Source organism: Aquarana catesbeiana, linkage group LG13, assembly GCF_042186555.1.
Source record: "Aquarana catesbeiana isolate 2022-GZ linkage group LG13, ASM4218655v1, whole genome shotgun sequence".
Classification (NCBI taxonomy): domain Eukaryota; kingdom Metazoa; phylum Chordata; class Amphibia; order Anura; family Ranidae; genus Aquarana; species Aquarana catesbeiana.
This window is the reverse complement of record NC_133336.1, coordinates 34,064,404-34,092,130: the sequence shown is the minus strand read 5'-3', so window position 1 is coordinate 34,092,130 and position 27,727 is coordinate 34,064,404. Positions and strand designations below refer to the sequence as shown.

The following is a 27,727-nucleotide window of genomic DNA, read 5'->3' as shown; positions in this document are numbered from 1 at the left end:
AACTTCAAAGTAGTCCCTGCACTTCCTTGGTCCGACTTTAATGACACTTGAGGTCCATAGACCTCAAGAATACACAGGCATTGCTTCAAGTCAGTTGACTTTGGGGTTGCAATAGTGGAAACCTAGTATTAATTTAAAGTGCATCAAAAGCTGATATACAGTGTATATATACAGCAGGTAAAATAAGTATTGAACACGTCACCATTTTTCTAGGTAAGTATATTGGTAAAGGTGCTATTGACATGACATTTTCCCCACACGTCGGTAACAACTCATGCAATCCATACATACAAAGACACCAAAACAAATAAGTTCAGAAATGAAGTTCTGTGTAATAATATGGAAGGACACAGGGAAAAAGTATTGAAGACGCTAACTGAAATGTATTTATTACTTGGTACAAAAACCTTTGCTGGTATTGACTGCTTCAAGACGCCTCCTGTATGGAGAAACTAGTCCCATGCGTTGCTCAGGTGTGATTTTGTCCCATTCTTCCACACAGTCTTCAAATCTTGAAGGTTCCATGGGCCTCTTCTATGAACTCTGATCTTTAGTTCTTTCCATAGATTTTCTATTGGATTCAAGTTCCGTGATTGGCTGGGCAATTCTAGCACCTTTATTTTCTTTCTTTGAAACCAATAGTGAGTTTCCTTGGCTTTGTGTTTGGGATCATTGTCTTGCTGAAATGTCCACCCTCGTTTCATCTTCATCATTCTGGTAGATGGCAGCAGATTTTTATCATGAATGTCTTGGTACATTTTCCATTCATCCTTTCTTCAGTCAAATGAAGTTTGCCAGTACCGTATGCTGCAAAAAGGCCCCACACCATGATGTTCCTACCTCCAAACCTCACTGTTGGTATGGAGGTGTTTTTGGGGTGATGTGCCATTTGACCTCCAAACATGGTATGTATTATGGCATCCAAAGAGTTTGAATTGGTCTCATCTGACCAGACTATTTTCTCCTAGTATTTCACAGGCTTGTCTAAATGTTGTGCAGCAAACTTTAAACAAGCTTCAACATGCTTTTTTTTTTTAGCAATGGAGTCTTGCATTCTAAGCGTGCATACAGGCCATGGCGGGTGAGTGCATTACTTATTATTTTCTTTGAAACAATTGTACCTGCTAATTCCGGGTCTTTCTGAAGCTCTCCACAAGTGGTCCTTGGCTCTTGGGCAACTCTTCTGATAATTCTTTTCACTCTTCTGTCAGAAAACTTGTGAGGAGCACCTGGTTGTGGCCGGTTTATGGTGAAATTATGTTTTATTCCACTTCCGAATTATGGCCCCAACAGTGCTCACTGAAGTTTAGAAATCCTTCTGTAACCAATGCCATCAGTATATTTTACAACAATAAGGTTGCAAAGGTCTTGAGAGAGCTCTTTGCTTTTACGCATCATGAGAAGTTTCTTGTGTGACACCTTGTTAATGAGACATTTTTTTATAGGACATCAGTTGAGACTGAACCAGCTGATGTTAATTTGCACTGACAAGGGGCAGGATTGCTTTCTAATCACTGATAGATTTCTGCTGGTGTCGTGTCTTTTCATGCCTTTTTGCACATCCCTCTCCATGTGTTCAATACTTTTTCCCTGTGTCATTCCATTTTATTACACAGAACTTCTATTCTGAACGTATTTGTTTTGGTGTCTCTGTATATATGGATTGCATGGGTTGTTACCGACATGTAGTGAAAATTTCATGTCAATTGCACCATCAGAAATAAATTTACCTACAAAAATAGTGACGTGCTCAATACTTATTTTACCCGCTCTATATACTGTGTGTGTGTGTGTGTGTGTAAAACATTTTATTTTATTTTTATTTATTTTATTTTTGCTATCTGTGGACCACTGTGGAGTTTTCTATTCTTTTCTTGTTCTGTGCATACACTTTAAATCCTGGAAGTGATGTTCTGGTTCACAAATTTCCAAGGGAGATGACCATTTTCACTTAGCTCTCCCAACCACATATCCTATATTTGATCTTCTAATAAACGGTTCCTCCATCGTGATCAAAGAGGCAGAATCCTAAAGGAGCATAACCAGTACTGAATATCCAAAGGGGCTAAAGGACAATGAGCTCTGATGGTCCCGTAATATTGAAGTCAGTCATATAGAAGGTTTCTTCTAGTGTCATCCTAAAAGCAGTTCCTGTATGGGTTCCATGGGTAATGCATGGGCCTTGCTGCCCTGTTCAAATTGGGGGATCCTAAAACACAATAGCTAAAGCAAGAACAGAAGGGAGGACGCACCAGCCTCATGCATTACCTTGAAAGCTATTTATTTAAAAAGAAAAGAATTCCAGTAGTACTTACTAAAAGTATGTATAATCAGGCATATTAATAAAATCCAGTAAATGATCTAATAGCAATATTCAAGTGATACCCATCGACTGGAAGTGAGGTGTACATGTTTCAAGGGCAGAACCCTCTTCATCAGAGCCCAGGGTTTTGATGAAGAGGGTTCTGCCCTTGAAACGCTTAAGCCTCAGTCCCAGTTGATGGGCATTACTTGAATAAACCTTGCTGTCCTCTTCAAATTGGGGGAACCTTAAACACAATGGCTAAAACAACAGAAGAGAGGGCACACCAGCCTCATGCATTAACAAAAAAACTATTTATTTACAATTAAATGAACTCCAGTATATTCATAGAAGTAAGTATAATCAGGAATATTGATGAAATCCAGTAAACGAACCAATAGCAGTACTCAAGTGATGCCTATCAACTTGGAGTGAGGCTTACGCATTTCAAAGGTTGAACCCTCTTCATCAGGGGCTCTGATGAAGAGGGTTTCGCCCTTGAGACGCATAAGCCTCACTCCCAGTTGATCCACATTACTTGAGTATTGCTACTGGATAGGTTACTGGATTTCATTGTTTTGCCGGATTATACTTACCGCTGTGAGTATATTGTAATTCTTCTAATTTTAAATAAATAATTTTTATGGTAATACACGAGGCTGGTGTACCCTCTCTTCTATTTTTGTTTTAGCCAATAAGAGCAGAACCAGGCTACACACAGCATACTTTCACAATACCTCCTTCAAGAAAAAACCCCCCTTGGATTCACATCAAAACCTATTTTTAATCCTACTGGTCCAACTCTACTACATATCTACCAATTCCTATAGACACTTGAGGATGTCTCTCTAGCTGAGGGAAATTGCTTCTTGTTCCAGATTTCACAGGAACATCGACATTGAAGAATTTTTGAACTACTCGTGTTCAGGTGACAACTCAAACATTTGGGATCTCCTATCACTTTCTGGACCCCAGGACTATCGGCAAAAATAATATTTGGCTTAATGTAACAAAAATAGAAATTGAAGTGCCATACCATGAAGGTCCACATATGAGTTTATTCCAATGATAGTCAAAGCGGTACGTTTTAAAGCGCGTTGGCTACTTTTTGGATTGTCACCCTGACTTTTATTGGAATAAAGTTGTATCTGGACCTCTTCGCAGTGGTGTGGAACCTAAATTTACATTTTTGTGGGATTACACTACAATCCAAGGAGGCAGTGGAAATCTGGGGTGTAGATGCCACCTGCCCGGGAACTAGATCATAATATCAACATCAAAACTTAAGATAGCAAAACCAGAGAGATAACCTTATGGGCCCAGTGCTATTTTTTCATTTTCCTCGACTAGCAAAAAAAATCCTGAGGGGTTCTAACCCCCTCAGCTACCCCATCCAAAATGTAATGTTGGCCTTTGCAACACCTCTACAGGTGAGTGAGGCTTTTCCTGGGGGAAAGTAAAGTCCGGAGCTCCGTCATCACGGCAGGAATCTTCCATTTGCACATTTATGCCACAAAGCGTCCCATCAATTACAGGCAATGCAAATGGCTTGCAGCAATCTGATGTTTATATCATGGAGAATGATTGGTCACATGCTTGATGCTTGCTAGAGAGATTTTTCAGCATGCTGAGAAGAATCCTGCGACTGTTGTTTGATCCATAAGAAAATGAACAGGAATGTGCGGTGATCTCCTCACCAAACCTGTTGAAGGAAACCTAGTTAACCTTTCCCTGTCTGCCTGCTGAGGGTAGATTAACCCCTCACTATCATGGAGGGGGAAGATTAACCCTTCCATGTCAATAGAGGGACAATTACCCTTCCCTGTCCATGGAGAGCAGATTAACCCTCCCCTGTCCAGGCAGAGTAGATTAAACCTTTCCTGTCTTTGGAGGGCACAGTAACCCCTCCAAGTCCAGATTTACCTTTCCCCCCTGCATGAAGAGTGGATTGACCATCCCCTGTCCATTGAAGGCAGATTAACCCTTTCCTGTCCATTGCATTGTTCATGGGGGGGGGGGGTGGAGGGGGTGCAGATTAGCCCTTCCTCGTCCATAGAGGCAGATTGACCCTTCCCAGCCCATGGATGGCAGATTAACCCTTCCTTGTCCATGGAGGGAAGATGAACCCTTCCTTGAACATGCAGGTCAGAATAACCCTTCCCTGCCCATGGAGGGCAGATTGATACTCCTCTGTCCACAGAGAGCATATTGACCCTTCCCTGTGCACGGAGAACTGATTAACCCTCCACTGTTCATGATGGGCAGAAAAACCCCTCCCGGTCAATGGAAAGCATAATAATCCTTCCCTGTCTACAGGGGGGGGCAGATTGAACATTATCTGTCCAAAGAGAGCAGGTTGATTCTTCTCTGTGCGTGGAGAGCTACCCTTTGATGTCCATGGGAGCAGAATAATCCTTCCCTGTCCATAGAGGGCAGGTTAGCCTTTCCTTGTACATGGGGGGCAGATACACCCTTCACAGAGCAGTGTTCTGGGTCATTTAGTATGCTTAGCCTCTTATAGGAAAGTGAATGTCGGAGGGCCATTAGGAACCATTGTGTGTTGGCCCTCCAGGCTTAAGAGGAACTTTGTGCTTCAATAAGATCTTTCATTTCCCTTGCCTCACTGCCTCATGGATTTAATGCTCTGTATCCCACATTCATCTTCTTCTAGAGGGATTTTACCACCATTGTACTGAAGGCGGCTCTATTCATCGGGTCCCGCTTTGTCACAGCCAAGGCCCCCCGCAAGGAGATTCTCCACCTTTCAGACACAGACTCCCTGGAGGGGCACTTATACCGCTCTATATCCCAAGACAATGGCCTGATTTGGATGTGATGGCAGTGCTTCCCCTAGGGGGTCATAGCTTAGTCCTTGTCTCTCTCCTGTTCCTTAGGGGGCCACATGTACCTCTCAGGTACATAGACATAGAAATGACTTGTTTGTCATGCTCAGGGCACCGTTTGCTACAGTTGATTGTGATGGAAGAAGCCAACTCCAGCCAAAATTTGTTTTCAAGGGTTCAATTTTTTGTCAAGCTTGTACCCCTTTGGAAAGACTTCCCCTCACTTCCTGTTCATATGTGTGTACAAGAAATGGGCCGTCACTGACCTCCCCCTCAAGAAATGCCAGTTTCCTGGCTGTCATGTTCTTGCAGTGGAACTTCCTCGCGCCCAGCCCATATTTTTTATACATCCCCATCCTAACAGAGCTTCAGCTGGTCCTTTTACCCAAAACGTTTGTTGTCCCAACCAGGAGTGCATATCAGGGTGGCTACAATGGGGCTTCAGGAAGACCTTTCATAGCAGCATAGACACCCTATAGGCGGAAATAACAGATGCATCAATTGTGTAGCAAGATTGTACTGCAAAGACAAAGGGCACATCAACAATAGAAGTGCCTTAGGTGTGGCGGTACAGATTAAATTTGTTAAGGAGTGTTAGATAGCACTTTAACATCTCTGCAAACTTTTAGATCTGGCCCACAGAGGACACAAAAAATACAATTATCCTGAAAGATCGTTACATAAATCACTGCTCCGAGTTAGGATTCGGCTGGTTGCCTTTAAACAAGAGCAGATGCAGCAAAGAATTCTGGGAAAGGGGGTAATTGTTCATACTGTGACACCGCAAGTTTCTGGAGTCACAACTGTCACACTTAATTATTTTCTGGCCACCGTCCACGCTGCTATCTGGTGGGAGCGAGGAATGACGTGTCACCTCTTTGTATCAACGAGGTTAAACGATCGGATGTTGTCCCAGCCAGCGACAATACACACCGATGATGGCGTGGAAGTGAGAAGAATCTCCGACAAGGGAAATCGTGTCACATATGATGTGTAATTTATAGTAATATCCCTGATTCTCCTTTAATAAGTCCTCCGCTTGCTAATAAATCTGCTTCTTATTTGGGGACCGCATTGCAGTTGAAAGCCATAGGAAAGTGTCACATCTGGTCACCATGCCTGACACGTCGCAGTGACACTGGGAGATGAGATCTTTGTGCTGATAACAGCAGAACGTTCCACTCAGCGATCTCCTCCGAGACCCCCATTGTGTCCCCCATGAATTCTTCCATCCAAATGACAGTAGAATGTGCAGAATCTTCAACGTATAATGGCAGTGTGCAGGGGATCATCGTATATTCCCTCATATATGAGATAGACTGGAGGACTTACCTGGGATGAGTATTAGAATATGCTAAATTGATTCTAAAGGGTCACTTCACCCAAAACGGATATTTTAGTGTTTAGTAGGTGCAAAAGAATTTGGTTTTTTTTGGTCTTTCAGGGACTGTATTGGTAACATCATTTTGCTTGGTGTGCACACTTATAGTGCCCATTACAAGCAGTTCCCACCATCTTTGCACTGAGTTCCTGGGTCTGTACACCTGCTGTGCCCATTATGAGTGGTCCCCACCATCCCTGTGCTAAGTTTCCGGGTCTGTACACCTGCTGCACCCATTATTAGGAGTTCCCACCATCTCTGTGCTGAGTTCCTGGGTATTTACACCAGTTGTACCCATTATAAAGGGGTTTCCACCAACCCTGTGCTGAGTTCCTGGGTCTGTTCACCTGCTGTGCCCATCCCTGTGCTGAATTCCCTGGTCTGTACCCCTGTTGTTCCCAATATGATGGATTCCCACCTTCCCTGTGCTGAGTTCCTGGCTCTGTACAACTGCTGTACCCATTAGGAGGAGTTTCAACCACCCCTGTGCTGAGTTCCTGGGTCTGTACACCTGCTGTGCCCATTATGCGGGGTTCCCAGCATGCTTGTGTTGAGTTCCTCGGTCTGTACACCTGCTGGGCCCATTATGTGGGGTTCCCACGATCTCTGTGCTGAGTTCCTGGGTATTTACACCTGCTGTACCCATTATGAGGGGTTTCCACCATCTCTGTGCTGAGTTCCTGGGTCTGTTCACCTGCTGTGCCCATCCCTGTGCGGAATTCCTTGGTCTGTACACCTGCTGGGCCCATTATGAGGGGTTCCCAGCATGTTTGTGCTGAGTTCCTGGGTCTGTATACCTGTTGTTCCCATTATGAGGGGTTCCCACCTTCCCTGTGTTGAGTTCCTGGGTCTGTACACTTGCTGTGCCCATTATGAGGGGTTAAAATTTTTTTTGAAAAATCTTACAAACAACAACTTATATACAATAAAACCATAATAAATAAATAAAACATATTTACAAAATATGAGGGGTTCCCACCATCCCTGTTGGATTTTTTTATTTGCTTGATATTATGAAGAATGTAACAGGAGTTCAAGAACGCACACAGGTGGGCAAGGACACCCCACGGTTGGTGGGAGCACACAAAATTCCTAGTTGTGTAGAAACATTGGTGGGGTTGGAGTATCCAGGACATATAAGAAGTAAGGGCCGACTCAGCACACCATGCTTTACCTTTTATATGCCACTTTTGGGTGGACTGACTCCTTAACATACCTGGTTGTAGAGATTTTCCAGTATGTCTCCGAGGAAGGAACAGTGATCAAGCAAAACAAGCCTAACTACATTTTTGGGCAACATAGAAGGCTTCACTGAGCAGTGGGTGTTGTAAAGCTGGTCATACATGGTTCCATTTTTTTTCATTCAGCCAGTGGACTGAACAATAAAAAACTGACCCGATTCACTATCCTCTTATTCGAAGTGGATGTGGGAATCCCGTCTCCTGTGTCGTTGTATTCTGATACTGATAGCTGAATATGACTGCTGGGAGGGGCTAGTAGGGCACTGTACACATTACAGCACCCAGCCTCAGTACTCCTCTTAGGACCCCCCAACCCAGATCCAAGGAGTAAAATGAGCTACGAGTAAGGCCTGGAACAGCTGAAACGCGCCAGCATACCTGCAGGGCTGCTTTTTAGCCATTTGATCTCATAAAGGATACCAAGGATCTTTAATGGAGTGCTGACCTGTGTCAGCAAGCAGTAAAATCCCATAATGGGTGGAGGTGAGTCTGGAGGAGTTGGCATTTCTAGGCAGGCTGAACTTGCATGCAGATTGCCCTAGGTCATGCTTAAATGTGATGCTGAGCCTCCACGATTGAAAAAAACTGGAATCCAATGATTGAAAGGGGCGGGCCAGGGACAGTCAGGTTGGGGAGGATGATGCTGGAAGTCCTCCAGCCAGGAAATGTGTTGCTGTAGTTTTGAATGCACATTTTGAGAAGTTCACAGTGTGCAGTGAAATCACAGTAAGCCATTTCAGTCCAGGAGAGAAGCCGGGACAACCGTTCTAGACTGAAGGGAAGACTGGAAGTCAGATTTGATACATTGTTTGATTTTTTGTTATACAAAGTTACGATTGATCTCACTGATCCCTTACAATCCCCTCTGAGCCTTATATCTTCCGTGTGATGGGGGAGGTCCCTTTCTGTAATCCTTGAAGCTGACAATCTATTTATGTCAAAAATTGGATCTGATCCACAGATGGGTTTCTAAACAGGAGCAGCTGTCTCAGATCTCAGTCATCGCTCAGCATTTCACGTCCCATCTGTAAACAGACCCGAAAACGGGAGTCACGCCTCCGCCGCCAACGCTGCTGTCACCAAATCTGCTGTCCCTCATCACTCCTGTGTGTCCTTTTAGTAAAGTGACAATCGGAAAGGATGTCATTGTATCTGTGATCCCCAACTAGGAGTGTCCTTCAGCACCTTGACAGCCACGATCATTGTTCTGCTTAGTCACTGTACACACCCACATTACACTCTGAATGTACAATCTTCATTACACCCACCTACAAATATGTAGTACAAAGGTCTATAGCAGGGGGCTCCAAACCTTTCATTACGAGGACCACATCGAATAGTGCAATAATATATGTGGGCAAAAAAAATATTAGGTTTATATATGAATGAGTCCCCCTTTGCATCAATTTTCGCGTCAGAGTTGCCCCTTACATCAGCTGAACCCCGTCAGAGTACTTGCCTTACACCTGGTGAGCCCATCAGAGTCCTCCCTGACATCAGGTGCCCCAATCAGAGTCCCCCATTACATCAGCGTCCCCATCAGATTCTTCATTAAATCCGGTGTCCCCCTCAGAGTTCCCCCTTTCATTAGGTGTCCTCATCAGAGTTCCCCCCTTACATCAGGATCTCCATCACTGTCACCCTTAATTAAGGTGTCCCCATTAGGGATGCCTCTTACATCAGAGTTTCCATCAGAGTCTCCCCTTACATCAGCTGTCCTCCCTTATATCAGGTGTCCCCATTAGAGTCCCCCTTACATCTGCATTCCCTCCTTACAATAGGTGTCCCCCATTACACCAGGGTCCCCATCAAAGCCCCCTTACATGAGAGTCAGCCAGCGGTGCTAGAAACTAGTGACAGGGATGAATGCAGGGGAGAATCCTGCACAGGAGAATGTGAGCAGGGAGGGAGGGGAGACCATAAGCAATCTCTACTGACCTAAGTCTTCAATCTGTGCACATTGAGGACCGCTACTGCCACTGAACCTAATTGTGAGCCAGATAAAATCATGTAGTGGGCAGGATGCATTTCGCCTGGTAAAAGTGCATGTATATTCATCTGTACGAATGGGGGCAAAATTAAAATCCAAGTTATTTCTTGCGCTGGTCAAATGTTTTTTTATCAATTTAAATCAGAAAATACTGAACGTGGCCACTAGATGGTGCTAAGTATCATAGATACTTCTTATGACACTAAGTGCCATCTAGTGGCAAAATGAAAAAAAAAAGAAAAACATTCAACCAGCACAGGAAATACCCTAATAATAATCTTTTTGTCTTTTTTTGCTCCATTTGCACAGGAATAATGTATATGCACTATCACTGGAATAAATGCTATGTGTTTTTTTTTTAAATACATAGTTACATAGTTAGTCAGGTTGAAAAAAGACACAAGTCCATCTAGTTCAACCAAAAAAAATAAAAAATACAATCCCATATACACAATCCTTCACCGACAGTTGATCCTGAGGAAGGCAAAAAACCCCAGCAAGGCATTCTCCAATTTGCTACGGCAGGGGAAAAAATTCCTTAAGATCCCCCGAGAGGCAATCGGATTTTCCCTGGATCAACTTTTCCTATAAATGTTAGTACCCAGTTATATTATGTACATACACTCCTTGGCAGTCTACCACCAGCAAGTTTGATTGACCACCAGAATTTGGTAGTTCATGTAGTTATAACTGGGCAATAAAGAGCATGTAACCAGATACATCAAATACTATTGGATGTCAGGTTTTTGTGCAGTTGCAAAAACTACCAATTTGTGTATTTTTCATCCTGGCTGATCCAGGTTCCTTTAGGCTTTGTTCATATGGGCAGCCAGGGGGCGGTAGAAATAGGTGGTTTTATTGTCCCTATTAAAATGATTGTAAAGTCTCGTTTTTTTTTTTCGATAAAAATACCAAACATGGTATACCTACCTGCCCTGTGCAGTGGATTTGCACAGAGCAGCCCGGATCCTCCTCTTCTCAGGTCCCTCTTCTGTGCTTCTGGCCCCTCCCTGCTAGGGTTGCCACCTCATCCCTTTAAACACATATTAATTACACAGGTTCTGTGGCTGATTAAGGTGATAATTAAACTCACGTGGTGCCTTATCTGCATTTAATTAGCCACAGAACCTGTGTAATTCAAAGGTGTTCGGGTTTAAAGGGATGAGGTGGCAACCCTAGCTCTGATCCAGTTTCTTTGTAAGTTGTCTACATTTTATTGATTAAAGGGTGTTTTGTGTGCACTAAGACCCCTTTCACACTGAGGCAGTTTTCAGGCGTTTTAGCGCTAAAAATAGCGCAGGAAAAGCGCCTGAAAACTGCCTCTTATTCATTTGAATGTGTGCTTTCACACTGGGGTGGTGCGCTTGCGGGATGGTAGAAAAAGTCCTGCAAGCAGCATCTTTGGGGCATGCTTGGAACGCTCTAAGTAGCGCTCCAAAAACTTCCCTGCCCACTGAAAATTTAAGGCGCTTCCAAAGCGCGTAGAAAGCGCTGCAAAATGGGTCTTTTTATTTACTTATTTATTTTAAGGTCCCGTTGTCACGAGACCTTAAAAAAAGTGACCCGCTGGCACACGAAAAACACTGCAAATCGCCGCTAAAATGCCGCTAAAGCACCGCAAGAACGGCCGGCGCTTTAGCAGCTGTTTTAGCAGCGCTTCAGTGTAAAAGGGGTCTTACTGGTGTGCTCTGTTTTGTTTTATTTTTATGCCAGTGGTTTAGTGTAAAGGGTTAAGTGAGTTGGGTGTAAGTGTCAGGGGTTCTTCCTGCAGCTGAGGGTTGTGTGGCTCTTATCTCAGCCTTTTCCTGGTTCCGGCCGTTGTGCGGTCAGCGCCAATGCTGATTCTCAGCCCTGGAGATTCTGGGAAGCAGCATGCAAAAAAACACAGGCGTCCTGTTTATATAGTACGCAGCCTGCAGGACGTCAAAGCACTCATTAAAAGGTAAGAGATTTGTAAAGGCCGTCGACATCACTATATATAACTGTTTTGATTTGCAATGGGAGTACAGCCAATTTACAAAGTCTTGGGAATGACACCTTTAAGTGTCTCTTTTTATATCCCTCTACTGGATCATGGGAGCTGCTCAGCTATGACATGTTCAGGAAGGGGAATGGCCATGACCTGCATCAAACATTCCCGGCTTGAGTTCCATATTAACTTTACCTACTTTTTCATTCTTATAAAGTTTCCATTAGTAGACATTTTTGACACTTTACTCTCATGTTTGTTGCCTCGTGTTATATCTGTAATATTTTTTTTCATCCTTCAGATAACTCTTCTCTCCAAGATGATGATGAGCTAGACATGGAGACCGTCGTTTGGCCATCCAACACTTGTCCAGTTAATGGTCACACCGAAACCAGTACTCGTTTTCCCAGTTGGGTCACTTTTGAAGATGAAACTGCTCCATCTTCCCCAAGGGACGCTCCTCAAAAACCACGAGAGAGCCCAAAATCTCCTTCAACACCGGACTTTGTCTCTAAACCTGTTGGAGCCTTAAAAAAAAGGGAAAGGCCGAAGAGCTCATTGGTTGACCTAAACAGGACGCAGAGGCTTGACATTTCATCTTTGCACAGGCAGCTCTCGTTAAATTCCACCCCCACAAAGGCTCCAAACCCATTTTTAGATGAGGCCCTGAAAGATGTCCAGCCATCACCAATCAACCCGTTCAGCTCGTGGTTTGAGGAGCAAGAACGGCGTTCTCAACACTCTTCGGTATCCAGTGGCCCAGACTCAAGCCAAAGAAATTCCATCTCCCTTCTTGCTGAAGAACTCGATACCGATCAGTTTGAGGATTACCGAAAGAAGGCTTTGCAAGCCGATGCCGTAGAACATCTTAAACAGATTCAGATTGAAGACCCAGATTCCCCTGGTAGCCCCACTCTGCCAGACGACCCTCTGAAATACGATGAACCACTTGGCCCTTGTTTGACTTTTACCAAGCCCCAGCCAAAGGATGGCTGGCCTATGATGCTTAGGATTCCGGAGAAAAAGAACATTATGTCCTCTAGGCACTGGGGCCCTATCTACGTCAAAGTCACCGAAGCTGGGTTTCTGCAGCTCTTTTATGAAAAGGGTTTGGAAAAGCCTTTTAGGGAATTTAAATTAGAAGTCAACCATGAGATTGCAGATCCTAAACTTCAAAACTATGATGAAAATGGCAGGATTCACACTGTCCGTATTGACCGGGTGCTGTACAAAGAGAAACGCAAGTACCAGCCAATGCCCCTGGTCAGTCACACAGGGGAGAGAGAGCAGGTGGTCAAACTGGGGACAACAGACTATTCAGACTTCATAAGCATGACCGCCTCTGTCCAGGATATCCTCTTCCGCCTTCCGGCCATCGTAGACCTTAGCACTGTGCACCAAAATTACATAGAGGAGGAGATCACTGTGGACGTGAAAGATGAATTCCGTGGAATCCTCGGTAAGGGGGAAAGCCAGCTCCTCGAACACTCTGTGGTCACACGCGTCCATGTTCTTTGCTTTATCTCAGGTATGGCGGACTGTAGCCTAGGGCTTAATGACATCCTTATTAAAGGCAACGAAGTTGTCTCCAGACATGACATTATGCCAACCACTACTACCAAGTGGGTGAGACTCCATGATTGCCAATTTCACTCGTCTGTAGACGATGAAGCATTTCACAGCTCCAGAATGGTGATGTTCACCCCATTGGATGCCTGTAGGTTTGAACTAATGAGGGTAAGGACAATATTTTCTGAAAAGACTTTGCCTTTCACACTCAGGACCATGGCTTGCATTCGTGGGGCAGAGGTCGAGCTCCAGAGTTGGTTGGTCATGTCATCGGGCTTTTCCTCCAACAGAGACAGTCTGTCGCAGGTCCCTTGTGAGAACATCACTATTCGGCACCCAGTGCCACCAGAGTGGGTGAACTATTTCCGGAGAGACAGTGTATTGGGCGAGAAGTCCTTGAAGGCCAAAGTCAACAGGGAGGCCAGCTTCGGTTCTCCCAGTTTATCTGGGACAGAGCCAGCAATGAGAGTAACACTGGGCACAGCTAAGTACGAACATGCCTATAGCGCCATCGTGTGGAGGATAAACAGATTGCCAGATAAAAACTCAGGTGAGAAGCTTTGTTCTGGGATTCCTGCCAATACTTTATTTACTACTTTGAGCAGTATTACAAGTACAATTTAATTTCTGGTATGGAAATCTCCTGAGACTTGTATTTATTTTTCTTAAAGCCCGACTTTAATCTTCAGGCTTTAACTTGCTTTAAGTCTGACTCTTCAACTTGAGAGTCAGCAGTCAGAGGCTCTCTAATGTGTGATGGTTGCTGCACTGTCAACACACTATCCACCAGCTCCTGAATGTGCATAATAGCTGTTTACATTCTTATGTGTAGGTCTTACTTGAAACTGTAATTCACTTTCAAAAGACAGTATGTTAGACAGACCAATAATTGTCAGAGTTTAGATGACCAAGGACCATGAGGGCTAATGTGTCAGTCTCTGACAAAGTAAGCCGTTATAAGGTTACATGAGGGGAGCAAAGAATACATCCTTCATAATGGAGCCTGCACCAGCTGATTAATTCAACATTGACTGTTCATAGTCCCACATACACTCAATTGTTTTATTGAAATGCAAGTCTCCCTCTAGTGGCCATCTATTTACCAGACAGTGTTTTCATTATCCCTGCAGAATGGCTACTGAGATACCAGGATCAGTCCCATAGTTGCCCATTGCTTTAAGGCTTCATGTATACAGGATATTTGAAAACCTCTTCTGAACGCTGGAAACTTGACAGCTAGTAACCAGCGTTTTAAAAACGTCATTTTTGCCGCTTTTACATACTACGTTCCTGCGCGTAGTGGTGGTTACGAGCGTTTGCGTTTAGAAGAGTTGTTTACAGATAAGCTCAGGGGACCCTCCCACATGCCCACAATGCAGGAAAAACAAGTATTAATAACTATTTGAGCCTTTCCGTGAGAGAAGAGAGAACTTTGTAGATTTTTGTTTTTATTTCTCCCTCCCCCCTCTCTTTCTCTCTCCCTCTATCTCTTTCGTCCTCCCGTTCTCTCCCTTCCCCTCACTCTCTCCCTCACTCCCTTCCCCTCTCTCTCCTTCTCCCCCCTCTCTCTCCTTCTCCCCCCTCTCTCTCCTTCTCCCCCCTCTCTCTCCTTCCCCCCCCTCTCTCTCCCTCTTTCTCTCCCTCTCTTCTCTTTCTCCCCCTTTTCTCTTCTCCCTCCTCTCTCTCTCTCCCCCCTCTCTGTCCCTCCTCCTCTCTCTCTCTCCCCCTCTCTCTCCTTCTCCCCCCCTCTCTCTCCCTCTTTCTCTCCCTCTCTTTCTCTTTCTCCCCCTTTTCTCCTCTCCCTCCTCTCTCTCTCTCTCTCTCTCTCCCCCCTCTCTGTCCCTCCTCCTCCCTGTCCCTCCTCCTCTCTCTCTCTCTCCCCTCCCTCTCTCTCTCTTTTCCCCTCCCCCTCTCTTCCTCGCTCTCTCTCCCTCTCTTCCTCCCCCCTCTCTCTCTCTTCCTACCCCTCTCTCTCTTCCTCCCTCTCTTACTCTCCCCCCTCCCCCTCTCTCTCTTCCTCTCCCCTCTCTCTCTCTCTCGCTCTCTCTGCCTGCCTTCTCTCTCTCCCTCCCCCTCTCTCTCTTCCCCTCCCCCTCTCTTTCTCTCTCTCTCTCCCCCCATCTCTCTCCCTCCATCCCTCTCTCTCCCCCTCTTTCTTTCTCCCCTCCCCCCCTCTCTCACTCTCCCCCTCCCCCCCTCTCCCCTCTTTCTCCTCTCTCCCCCATCCCTCTCTCTCCCTCTCCCCCCCTCCCCCTTCTCTCTCTCCCACCCCCCTCTCTTTCTCTCTCACTCTCTCTCTCCCCCCTCTCTCTTCCTCTTCCTCTCCCTCCCCTCTCTCTCGTCCCCTTCTCTCTCTCCCTCCCCTTTCTCCCTCCCTCCCCCTTCTTGCTCTCCCCCTTCTCACCCTCCATCCCTCTCTCTTCCCTCTCCCTCCCTCCCTCTCACCCCCCCCTCTCTTTCTCCTCTCTCTCCCTCCCCCTCTCTCTCCCTTCCTCCTCTCTCCCTCCCCCCCATCTCTCTCCACCTCGCCCCTCTCATTCTCTCTCTCCCCCCTCTCACTCTCTCTCTTTCGCCCCCATCTCTCTCCCCCTCTACCTCTCCCTCCCTCTCTCTCTCCCTCCCCCTCGCCCCCTCTCACTCTCTCTCTCCCTCCCCCCATCTCCCTCCCCCTCGCCCCCTCTCACTCTCTCTCTCCCTCCCCCCATCTCTCTCTCCCTCCCTTGACAGTGGGTCAAGCTTTCAGGCAACAGCATGTGGTGAAAACTGTGTTTTTGGTGTTTTTTTTCCACATTTTTTACATGTTCAAATATTATCAGAAATGTGTTCCCCTTTAAAAATGCTTATAAACGTATACGTGCATAAACGCGGGTTACCGCAGTTGCAAGCATTTGGCATTTGAAATGCTGGTAAACTACAGTCCTGAATGCGATTTTTCCGCTTTCAAAAAATGCCTGTTACCTCTAACCTACTATGATCGCCTGAGTGTACATGGAGACATAAGATTACATAGAGGAGAGTTCAGGTGCTGCTGAAAAAAATGCCCAACTGTTCCTAAACGTGAATTTAGCAGCTGTAGTGTACAGGAGGCCTTAATCAGTCTCAGGCAACTGGTGGGCTTTCATCCACTGAAAGGAACAGTAAAGCACAATCAGTAAATAGAAAGGAGAATTTGTATGATGAGTCAACATGATTGTCCCCAGTATACATATAAAATATGCCACGGTGAGTCACCCCTTGTCTGCGCCCCTACCTACCTCCAAGCAACGTCCCTTGGTTCTACCCCTTACCCACCTCCCAGTACCGCCCCTTTTAGAGAATACAGAACCAGGTATCATTTTGTAGTGATAAATAATTTGTATGGAATTTGTTAATAACAAGAAAAGCAGACCAATAGGTCCCCTGCAAGCAGCAACAATAGACCCCCCTTAGCAATAATAGATCCCCCTGGGCAACAACTGAACCCCCAGCAACAACTGACCAACCCCCCCCCCCAAACAAAATACCAACCCAGCAACAATGGACGCCCAATAGCAACAACAGGTGATCCAGCAGCCAGCATCAATACACCCCTCCCTCAACAATAGGTCCAGCTCAGCCAGGGGCGTTGCTAGATCAACAAAACATCTGGGGCTAGAGCCCATAGCAGCATGGTAAAGAAAGTCATACGCTTGGGCAGCCCCCCTTACATTAGGGTCCCCAGAGAGCCTCCCCCTTAAAATCAGGGTCCCCAGAGAGCCCCCCACTTACATCAGGGTCCCCAGAGAGCCTCCCCTCCCCTTGGGGACCCCTGCAGAGACTCGGGGCTATGGGCCACAAATTCAGGGGCTATAGCCCCAAAAGCCACCCCCTAGCGACGCCACTGCTCTCAGCAATAATTGGTCCCCCAGCAAAATTAGAACCTCTCCCAGCAACAATAGACCCCCATGCAAAAATAGAGCCCCACCACTGACAATAGACCCTCCAGCACACCCCAGCGCACCTTGCCATTACATACATTCAGTGTTGGACGTGCCAGAACTGTGTTTCTGCTGAACTACACTAATAAATTGCTGATAAGATTATTTACACATCCCAGTGTTGTTCATACAAAAAAATAAAATAAAAAATAAACTTTTAATATTTCATCATGCCTTTGTTCAGAGTATCACTGACTTCTGTTGTTCCTTTAAGGATCGGGTCATCCCCACTGCTTCTACTGCCACCTGGAGCTCGGATCAGACCGGGAAGTGCCACGGACCTTTGCGAAACACGTGGAGGTAGACTACCACATGCCAGCAGCCTCGGCGTCAAAGATCGCCGTGCGTTCCATCTCTGTGGAGGACAGGACTGAAATCAAAAAGTGGGTGAATTATTCCGCCCATTATCACTACAAGGTGAGACCTGATTAGATTTATTTCCTATGGGAATAATATTATGATAAAAAGGAGGCAACATTCACATTAGTCTGTGCACAGGAGCTTACACTCTAATGTCCCACCACAGTCACACACCATTATTATTATTATACATTTATATAGCTCTGACATATCCGTAGTGCTGTACAGAGAACACTGAGCCAGTCACATCAGTCTGGGCACCATAGGAGTTTACATTCTAATGTTACCCCACGGTCTTGTCCTATTATTATACAGTTCTATAGCTCTGACATTTTCTGCAGTGCTGTACAGAGAACACAGAGCCAGTCAGGTCAGTCTCTGCACCAGAGGAGCTTACACTCTAATGTCCCACCACAGTCGCATGCTATTATTTTTATACATTTATATACTGTAGCTCTGACATATACCACAGTACTGTGCAAAGAACACTAAGCCAGTCACATAAGTCTCTGCACCAGAAGAGCTTCTCCTCCACCCCAAACTCACTCAGGCCAAATGGGGTTGAGAATCAATCACCAGTAATGTTGCTATTGCAGTGTGGTTGTTATATAGATAGCGTTAACCCGTTCCCGCCGATCGTACGCAGATGTGCGTACTCGGCTTTCGGGGGTTATACCGGGATGATGCCCGCAGCTGCAGGCATCATCCCGGTACTGTTTTTTAGAGCCAGCGATCAGCTTTCCAGCGATAACGACTGATGCGGCTAAAAGCCGCTCGGCTGTTATACTGGAGGAGCGGGAGGGGACGCCCCCGCCCCGCCCGCTCTTACCGGGCCTTCCGTTCCACCGGGATGCCCAATCGACAATCCGCCACCTCCGGCGGCTAGGGACAGACTGGAATAAAGCCATAAGCGGCTTAGTTCCAGTCTACTAATTGTAAACACGGAAGCGACGTCACAACGTCACTTCCTGTTTACTCGGCTGCCAATGGCGCCGGTTTTAAAAAAAATATACAGTATTCAGATTCACCGAAAACGGCGATCTGAATACTTTGAAGTGAAAATGAGGGATTGGGGATCTTTTAGACCCCCGATCCCTCCATAAAGAGTACCTGTCACCACCTATTACTGTCACAAGGGATGTTTACATTCCTTGTGACAGCAATAAAAGTGATCAAAATTTTTTTTTTTTTTAAAAAAACAATTTATTAATATTAAAATAAATAAAATAAATAAGAAAATTTTTTTTTTTAAAGCACTCCCGTCGCCGCGAGCTCGCGCAGGAAAGAAAACGCATACGGAAGTTGCGCCCGCATAGGTAAACGGTGTTCAAATCAGACATGTGAGGTATCGCCGCGATCGGCAGAGCGAGAGCAATAATTCTAGCACTAGACCTCCTCTGTAACTCTAACCTGGTAACTGTAAAAAAAAATTTAAAGCATCACCTATGGAGATTTTTAGGTACCGTAGTTTGTCGCCATTCCACGAGTGCGTGCAGTTATAAAGCATGACATGTTTGGTGTGTATTTACTCAGGGTAACATCATCTTTCACATTATACAAGAAAATTGGGCCAACTTTACTGTTTCGTTTTTTTAAAATTCATGAAAGTGTCCCTTTTCCCAAAAAGTTGCGTTTAAAACACCGCTGCACAAATACCGTGTGACATAAAATATTGCAACAATCGCCATTTTATTCTCTAGATTCTCTGCTAAAAAAAATATATATATATATATATATATATATATATATACTGTTTGGGGACTCTAAATAATTTTCTAGCAAAAAATACGGATTTTAACTTGGTAAACACCAAATGTCAAAAATAGGCTTAGTCATGAAAGGGTTAAAAATAGGAGTTTAAAGATATGGCAGCAGAAGACATTTACCAAATATGATACAGCAATGTCAGTTCAGTAGAGTGTACAGATGGATGGAAGACATTTACCAAATATGATACAGCAATGTCAGTCTTACGGTGTAATGTTGTACCACCTTTACACGTTACTGTTATTTAACATTTATATAGCACCAACATATTCCATAGTGCTGTACAGAGAACACTGAGCCAGTCACATCAGTCTCTGCACCAGAGGAGCTTACACTCTAATGCCCCGTACACACGATCGGATTTTCCGACGGAAAATGTGTGATAGGACCTCGTTGTCGGAAATTCCGACCGTGTGTAGGCTCCATCACACATTTTCCATCGGATTTTCCGACACACAAAGTTTGAGAGCAGGCTATAAAATTTTCCGAAAACAAAATCCGTTGTCGGAATTTCCGATTGTGTGTACACAAATCCGACGCACAAAGTCCCACGCATGCTTAGAATAAATAAAGAGATGAAAGCTATTGGCTACTGCCCCGTTTATAGTCCCAACGTATGTGTTTTACGTCACCGTGTTCAGAATGATCAGATTTTCCGACAACTTTGTGTGACCGTGTGTATGCAAGGCAAGTTTGAGCCAACATCCGTCGGAAAAAATACTAGGATTTTGTCGTCGGAATGTCCGATCAATGTCCGACCGTGTGTACGGGGCATTACGATACCACCACAGTTACACACTATTATTATTACACATTTATATAGCTCTGACATATTCCATAGTTCTGTACAGAGAACACTGAGCCAGTCACATCTTTGCGTCAGAGGAGCTTACACTCTAATGTTGTACCACAGTCACACAATATTATTATTATAATGCATTTATATAACACTGAGCCAGACACATCAGTCCTTGCAGCATTGGAGCTTACACTCTAATGACCCCCCACAGTCAAACGCTTTTTTAATTATACATTTATGTCTGACATATTCCGTGATGCTGTATAGGGAACACTGAGCCAGACATCAGTCTTTGCAGCAGAGGAGCTTACACTCTTAATATCCCACCACAGTCGCACACTATTATTATACATTTATATAGCTCTGACATATACCGCAGTGCTGTGCAGAGAACACTGAGCCAGTCACATCAGTCTCTGTACCCGGAAGTGCTTACAGTCTAACGTTGTACCACAGTTACACGCTATAGTTATTAAACATTTATATAGCACCGACATATTCCATAGTGCTGTACAGAGAACACTGAGCCAGTCACATCACTCTACAGCAGAGGAGCTTACACTCTAATATCTCACCACAGTCACGCTATTATTATACATTTATATAGCTTTGACATTTTCCACAGTGCTGTACAAAGAACACTTGGCCAGTCACATCAATCTCTGCACCAGAAGAGCTTACAGTCTGACATTGTACCACAGTTACATGCTACGTATATAGCTCTGACATATTCGGTGGTGCTGTACAGAGAACACTGAGCAATAAGCTGGAGGAACTGAGTCATTTAAGTTAGATTTGTTCGTTATTTTCCTCTAAATTCTCATTCACGTGGTTTTTGACAATTTGCTGCATCTGCACGTTGATGAATTGATATATTGGGCCATCAGTAATCGCCATCCTTCTTTTCTGGCCAGGTGGAGATTGAGCAGAAAAAGACGTTGAACACGGACATGGACAGTGAAATGGTAGACAACCCTCTGGAATGTGTCACTCAGTAAATTTTCTGGGAACTAATAAACAGAGGATGAACCTGGGCATCATGACTTCCGACCACACACACCAGACCTGCCAGGCAGTGATGGAACAAATACTTCCTATAGCTGGAATTACAAATTTGGTGACATTTTGTTGGTGGCCTTTTCTCTGGACTTCTACCCGAGGATCATTTGTGGATGAAACATTAGAAGTCTAGTTTTTGGGATTCTACATAATGGTCGGTGAACCGCACCTCGATTCTACCACCACAGACTGTGGTCTGGGTTCACCATGGAGGTTCCTGCGGCATTGGATGTCTGATATGAAGTCAGTCTTCGAGCACCTCTTTTACCATTTCCAAAGTTCGGACCATTTCACAACCCGTTCTCGGCACAGTGCGAACATTTCATCTGTGAATGCACAGAAAACAAACCTTCAAGGACAATTAAATGACATCCTGCGTCGGAAAACACAGGGAAAGATTCTTTTTTTCTTGTAGAATCAATTTGCACAGAAGTTTTTTCATATTTTATTAGGGAATATTTAGGGATTTGCAGTAAAGGGCTGAATCATATCTTGCTTTACATATCAGATTACTTCTTTGTGAGATTGTAGCACCATCATCTACATCTCAGTAACAGGGTTTTATTGGGTGAGGTTTGTTACATTGTACTTCATTCTGGAATATCATTTGACCTTTATCAAGGGCTGCACTGTGCACCGACACCCACTCGGCCAGCATCACAGCGCAGCTGTGAATGGATCAGTGTCTGTTATGTGTCCAGCATCATCTGTTCCACAAACACTGGATATTAATGCAGTCCCCGGACCCTCCTCGTCATAGAAACTCAGCTGTGAGTTGGGTACAGCCATGGGCACGGCTCCCTTGTCCTCCCTGCTCAGAGCTATTAAATGGACTGTTGTTTACACCCAACACTAGGCTCAATTCACAAAGTTTACACATCAGTATAATTAACATTTTTTTTTTTAAAGTGACAGTTCTTTTCAGTTGAGTCCAATGAAATATGAAAATTATAGTCACGTGGCTGAAAAATAGAATGCCTTGGGTCAAAGCTTTGTGAATTGAGCTTGCTGTGTACCATTACTGCAACAGCATCGTCACCTACAGTCATTCTAAACCCTCCAGCCCTTCACATTACGGTGATGTCCTCCACCCCCAGTAGCCCCGGGCAGGGCATATTTTCATGATTTTCATGACCTTGCTCAGATGATGCAATCATTTTTTTACAGGTTCAGTAATTATCACAGCTTTTCCTGCTGAAAAAATGACCAACTGAGCAATAAGGTTGGGAATCATTTATTTAAAAATTTGCTGGGCGATTGCAACAACCATTCACCCAGCCATCACAAATAACAACGGCAATTTGTCTAATATTTTTATTTCTTGTGATTGTCATCTCCATCTAGTAGCCATAATCTGGTATTTTCCTGATCATAGTATTCCAGGAAAATACCACATTATGGCCACTAGATGGAGACAATCAAAGGAAATATTAATATTAGACAAAATACAGAGATAACTCATGGTGGCTGGGTGGTTGCTTGTAACATTCGCCCAGCAAATATTTTTTATAAACAGACCCCTTAGGATTTATTCACAGTGCAAAGCATGGATGTGTGTTCCCAGCATTCACAGTGCACTGCAACGCACCTATGTTTTAATGCACTGCACGGATGCATATGCTCAGCACACTGCCTTTTTGGTGTGAATAAGCCCTCAGGCATGTAAGCGCATGTTGTGTTAAGGCAACTCATTTACTTTAATTGGTCTTTTACAAGCCTTAACATATGGAAAAAAAATCCTACCCTATTTTTTTTTAGCAACACAGCAACACCACAACTCATATTGCATTAAAATCTGTGCATTATGGTGCTCACAAGGGCAGTAGCGTTTGTTTATACTGTGTATGTGTAGTTGGGGTGGCAATGCACATATACCGTGAACTGTGGTGCGTGTGTCTGCATGTGTGTGTGGGTTCGTAAGTGTGAATCCCCCATCAATGTTATTCTCAGCACATTGTAATAAGCACAAAAAATCCTGTACTCTGCTGTCAACTTTTACAAGTAAATGTCCTGCCTAAGAGCAGACACTGTAGAATGTCTTTCTTATTTAAAGTGTAACTCCACTTTTGTTGAGAAAAAACAACCCCCTCTGGGTGATTTTAAAGCGGAGTTTCAGCCACAAACATTTTTTTTTTTAAAAGTCAGCAGCTATCAACACTGTAGCTGGTGACTTTTAAGAAGGACACCTGTCCAGAGAGCCCGCGGTGTCGCCCCCCCCCGGCCATTTCGTCCATCGGATCGGGTTTCCTACTGCGCATGCGGGAGTCATGCGGTGCCTGTCTTCTGGGACACACATAGGTCCCAGAAGACAACGGGGGGAGGGGGCTCGCCGCACAAGAGGACATGAGGTCCTGCGCCGTGGCCCAGGTGAAACGGAAGTACACTATGTACTTCAAAATAAGGTACTAAAGAAGAAAAAAAATGTAAATATCCAAAAACAAGGGGTGGCCTTTCGTTTAAGACCACCGCTCAAAAGTGGGTGGAACTCCGCTTTAACAAATAAACAAACATCCTTTGCAGACTGATTCCTCAGTGGGAGGGGTCTGATTCCTGAATGGGAGGGGTCTGATTCCCCAGTGGGAGAAGTCTGATTCCTGAATGGGAGGGGTCTGATTCCCCAGTGGGAGAAGTCTGATTCCTGAATAGGAGGGGTCTGATTACTCAGTGGGAGAGGTCTGATTCCTGAATGGGAGGGATCTGATTCCTCAGTGGGAGAGGTCTGAGTCCTGAATGGGAGGGGTCTGATTCCTCAGTGGGAGAGGTCTGATTCTTGAATGGGAGGGGTCTGATTCCTCAGTGGGAGAGGTCTGATTCCTGAATGGGAGGGGTCTGATTCCTCAGTGGGAGAGGTCTGATTCCTGAATGGGAGGGGTCTGATTCCTCAATACCGCATTTTGGCCTCTAGATGGAGTATTAAAGATAATTTTAGGAAATTTCATCCACCCTGCACAAATGCGCATGACATTCGCCAAACTATAGTTTCATAAACTGACCCCCTAAGTGTTCCTGCAGTGTCAGCATCCCTATAAAAGTAGTTAAACCTATGGAGTATCTTACCAAAAAATGAAGTTCCCATTGCAAGGGATGCCTAAAACTTGACTCTGGTGGTTATTTACTAACACTGGAGAGTGCAAAATCTAGTGTACCTCTGCATAGAAACCAATCAGCTTCCAGGTTTTATTGCCAAAGTTTGATTGAACAAGCTGAAGTTAGAAGCTGATTGGCTCCCATACAGAGCTGGGCCAGATTCTGAGTGCTCCAGTTTAGGTAAATCTACCCCAGTGTCTAAGACCCCATACACACTATTAGATTTTCTGCAGATTTTTAGCTTCAGATTTACCAAAACCATGTAGTGTAAGGGCCTGCCTGATTGCATACAAATTAAAACTCTTATGCCCTGTACACACGATAGGATTTTCTGACAACAAAATCCATGTTTTTTTTCCGACGGATGTTGGCTCAAACTTGTCTTGCATACACATACGGTCACACAAAGTTGGTCGGAAATTCTGAACATCAAGAACACGTACAACACGTATGACAGGCCTAGAAAAATGAAGTTCAATAGCCAGTGCGGCTCTTCTGCTTGATTCCGAGCATGCGTGGAACTTTGTGCGTCGGAATTGTGTACACACTATCGGAATTTACGACAACGAATTTTGTTGTCGTAAAATTTGAGAACCAGCTCTCAAATTTTGTGTGACGGAAATTCCGAGAGAAAACGTCCGATGGAGCCTACACACGGTCGGAATTTCCGACAACAAGCTCCCATAGAACATTTTCCATCGGAAAATCGGACCGTGTGTACGGGGCATTAAGGTTTGACCTCATATTATATGTTTTTTGGTAAATCTGAAGATAAAAATCTGCATAAAATCTAATAGTATGTATGGAGTCTTAGGGCAGATGTCTGAGAAAATAAGTGAGCCAATCAGGCAAGCAGGAAATTATATTTGAGGGGGCATTCCGTGTACCAGCTGTGTACAGAACGTCTCCAGGTTGCCATATTGTAATTTTTTTTGATCATTTTTAGAAAATTTCAGCGACTTGGGATTGAAATAGGTCATTTTTAATCACATTAAATTACAAAATGGTCTGTGTACGTTATATTAATTTTTTTGAACAAAGTTGAAGTTGTTTTTTAGACACACAATACAGAGAACGAAGGGACAGATGAACTATTGTCAGCAAATATTTGGCACACAGAAACCTGCACAATAAGAGGATGATGGTGCAAGACAGTTACACATTCTACTATGTGCCAAATAAATGATATGCACTGCAACATAAGGCCAACCATAGATAGAGCACATTTTTTTACTGCAACCAAGGGTCATTGATAGGGGCAACCCTCCCGCCAAACCACTGTGTTCTCCCGGCAGGGGGGGGGGGGGAGCCATCCCCTCCAGGAGATCTCAGTGATTGTTGCTAGCAGCTATAGCCGCCGCTTGTAATAATAGCATGTTAACTCGTTTAGGCTGGTTGTACCCAAGTTGATCAATCGATCAGCTTGGGTACTTTCAGCCTGAACCATACATGGTTCGTACCTGCTGAACCGGCTGAGATTTGAACAATCTATGGCCAGCTTTATTGTTTATTTGGCATGCAAAAGGTCACGTGCGACATTTTTGCATTCCTTAGCAACCGTCAATTTTCGTTTATCTGGCTTTGTGTCTACCAGCTCAAAGGGAAGTTGGAAGAATATCCCCAGAGTGCTGACTCCGGGTATATTTTAGGGCTGCAACTGACGATTATTTTCATAATCGATTAGTTGGCCGATTATTGTTTTGATTAATCGGATAATAACCTTTAAAAAAGTGGTATACAATTTAGTTAATATGTAAAGTTTTTAAAAAAAGGCAATTTATTCTTAAATATCTCTATGCAGTGGTAAATATAAATAACCAACTATATGGTTATCTCTAAAAAAATCCAAAATCTCTAATCCACTCTGAGAAATAAAGAGGAAGTAAACTCTCCCACTCTGATGCCTTGTTTCATTTAGTCCATTATAATAAGTGTAGCAATAACTCTCGGTGGGGCTGCTGGTTTAAACGGCTTGTTACCTTCAATCTCGACACCCCTGCTTCACCGGCACTGGGTCTAGGGTTCCGTTGAGTTTACCTCTGGACGATAAAAGCACCAACACTTGAATACATTTTCAATGCTTTATTGAATCAAGTAACGAAGGAAGTAGCAGGAAAGAGGCAGGAGGGAAGCTACAGGGAAGCTCAAATACCTTTCTTTAGGATTCTTGAGAACGTCCTTTAAAGTCAAATATTGTAATCGGATGCGATCCCCTTGTGGGACACAATCTTTGCTCGCCTGGATAGGCCTCTCTCACTTGCCCAGCAGCCAGTACGTAGCACGAACAAAAGTCTCTGCCACAGACTTGCTTGAAAAAAATCTGTACAATCCTCTGCCACAGGATGTATTAAACTTTGCGGTAAATGTCAGAAACAGTACTTGGACCTCTAAGCCAACCCGGCAGTACTATGCTGCAGAACTACTTTAGGATACGTACTCCAACCGAGTCACCAGGCCCCTCTTCAGACCAGCACTCTGCATGATCCTTCCATGACGGGTCCTCCCCTGGGATCTTCTCGGTTGTCCAGCTTCTTCACTCTGGATAGACAGCTCAGGACCATTCCTCGGCTGCGGTGGTAGGCCCCAGACATGCTTCTGGGCCCACCCACGCACCGCAGCGGCGCAGGCCTCTGGAACCAAGGACCACGAGGTAGCACTCTAACGCATACCTGTCGGCCAGGAGGGCCAGCAGGTCGCTGAAAAACGAACTCCAAAACATGGCGTCTGTCCCAGAAATACCCTCTCCCAGAATGCAACTCGGAGGACCACCTCCACCGAGTTGTCCCCGGGACAGAGGAGCACTCATACGCTTCGACACGTTGCCTTTCCAACACTAGCGAATGATAACAGTGACACCCACCGGCTCAGTGTGGAACCACACGCAACATCAGCCAAGCTGGAACAGAGGCAAATCTAACTCCCCTAATGAGCAATTTGCTAAATTTACCTATCAGTTGGTAGATCAGAAATCTACCAGCGCTACATAAGTAATTATCAAACTATACAACTGTAATCCAGCCCAAATCGCATATTACTTACTGTTTAAAGAAACTTTAAAAAACTTGTTTCCAGGGGTAAGGCAGCACCATCTTAAGTATTGTTTTCTGAGTCCACAGTAGAGTGTATTTCCGCCCTTACGTTGAGCACTTCCTGTACTGTTAACCAAGCCTCCCTCTCAATCCAACGTTTCTATGGCAACCCTGCTTCCCTGCTCATACCTGACTTGTTTTATTTCATAGTATTTACTTGTGCCAATTATCTAGTGTTTGTCTATGTCAGTCTTATCAGCTTCAGCTGATAAGACTGCAGTAATGCTGTCTGAAGCCCAGGACATGGTCACTTGGGGTGTAGTAGGAAGCTCTGAGTGATTATGCAGTCTCGTGGCATTTCAGTGTTGTGCCGTA

At 44.6% G+C, this 27,727-nt stretch overlaps 1 protein-coding gene across 5 annotated transcripts in view; it reads left to right on the top strand.

Moving 5' to 3' along the window:
- STON2 (stonin 2) overlaps nt 1–25,338 on the top strand; it is a 122,523-nt gene extending 97,185 nt beyond the window's left edge. For all 5 annotated transcript variants that reach the window (XM_073608573.1, XM_073608570.1, XM_073608572.1 and 2 more), the window contains 3 exons: nt 12,028–13,845; nt 17,466–17,668; nt 21,092–25,338. In XM_073608573.1, coding sequence (XP_073464674.1) covers nt 12,028–13,845; nt 17,466–17,668; nt 21,092–21,175 — 2,105 coding nt within the window. In that variant the 3' untranslated portion in view covers nt 21,176–25,338. The remainder of the gene's footprint in view (nt 1–12,027; nt 13,846–17,465; nt 17,669–21,091) is intronic.
- The last annotated feature ends 2,389 nt before the right edge of the window (nt 25,339–27,727 follow it).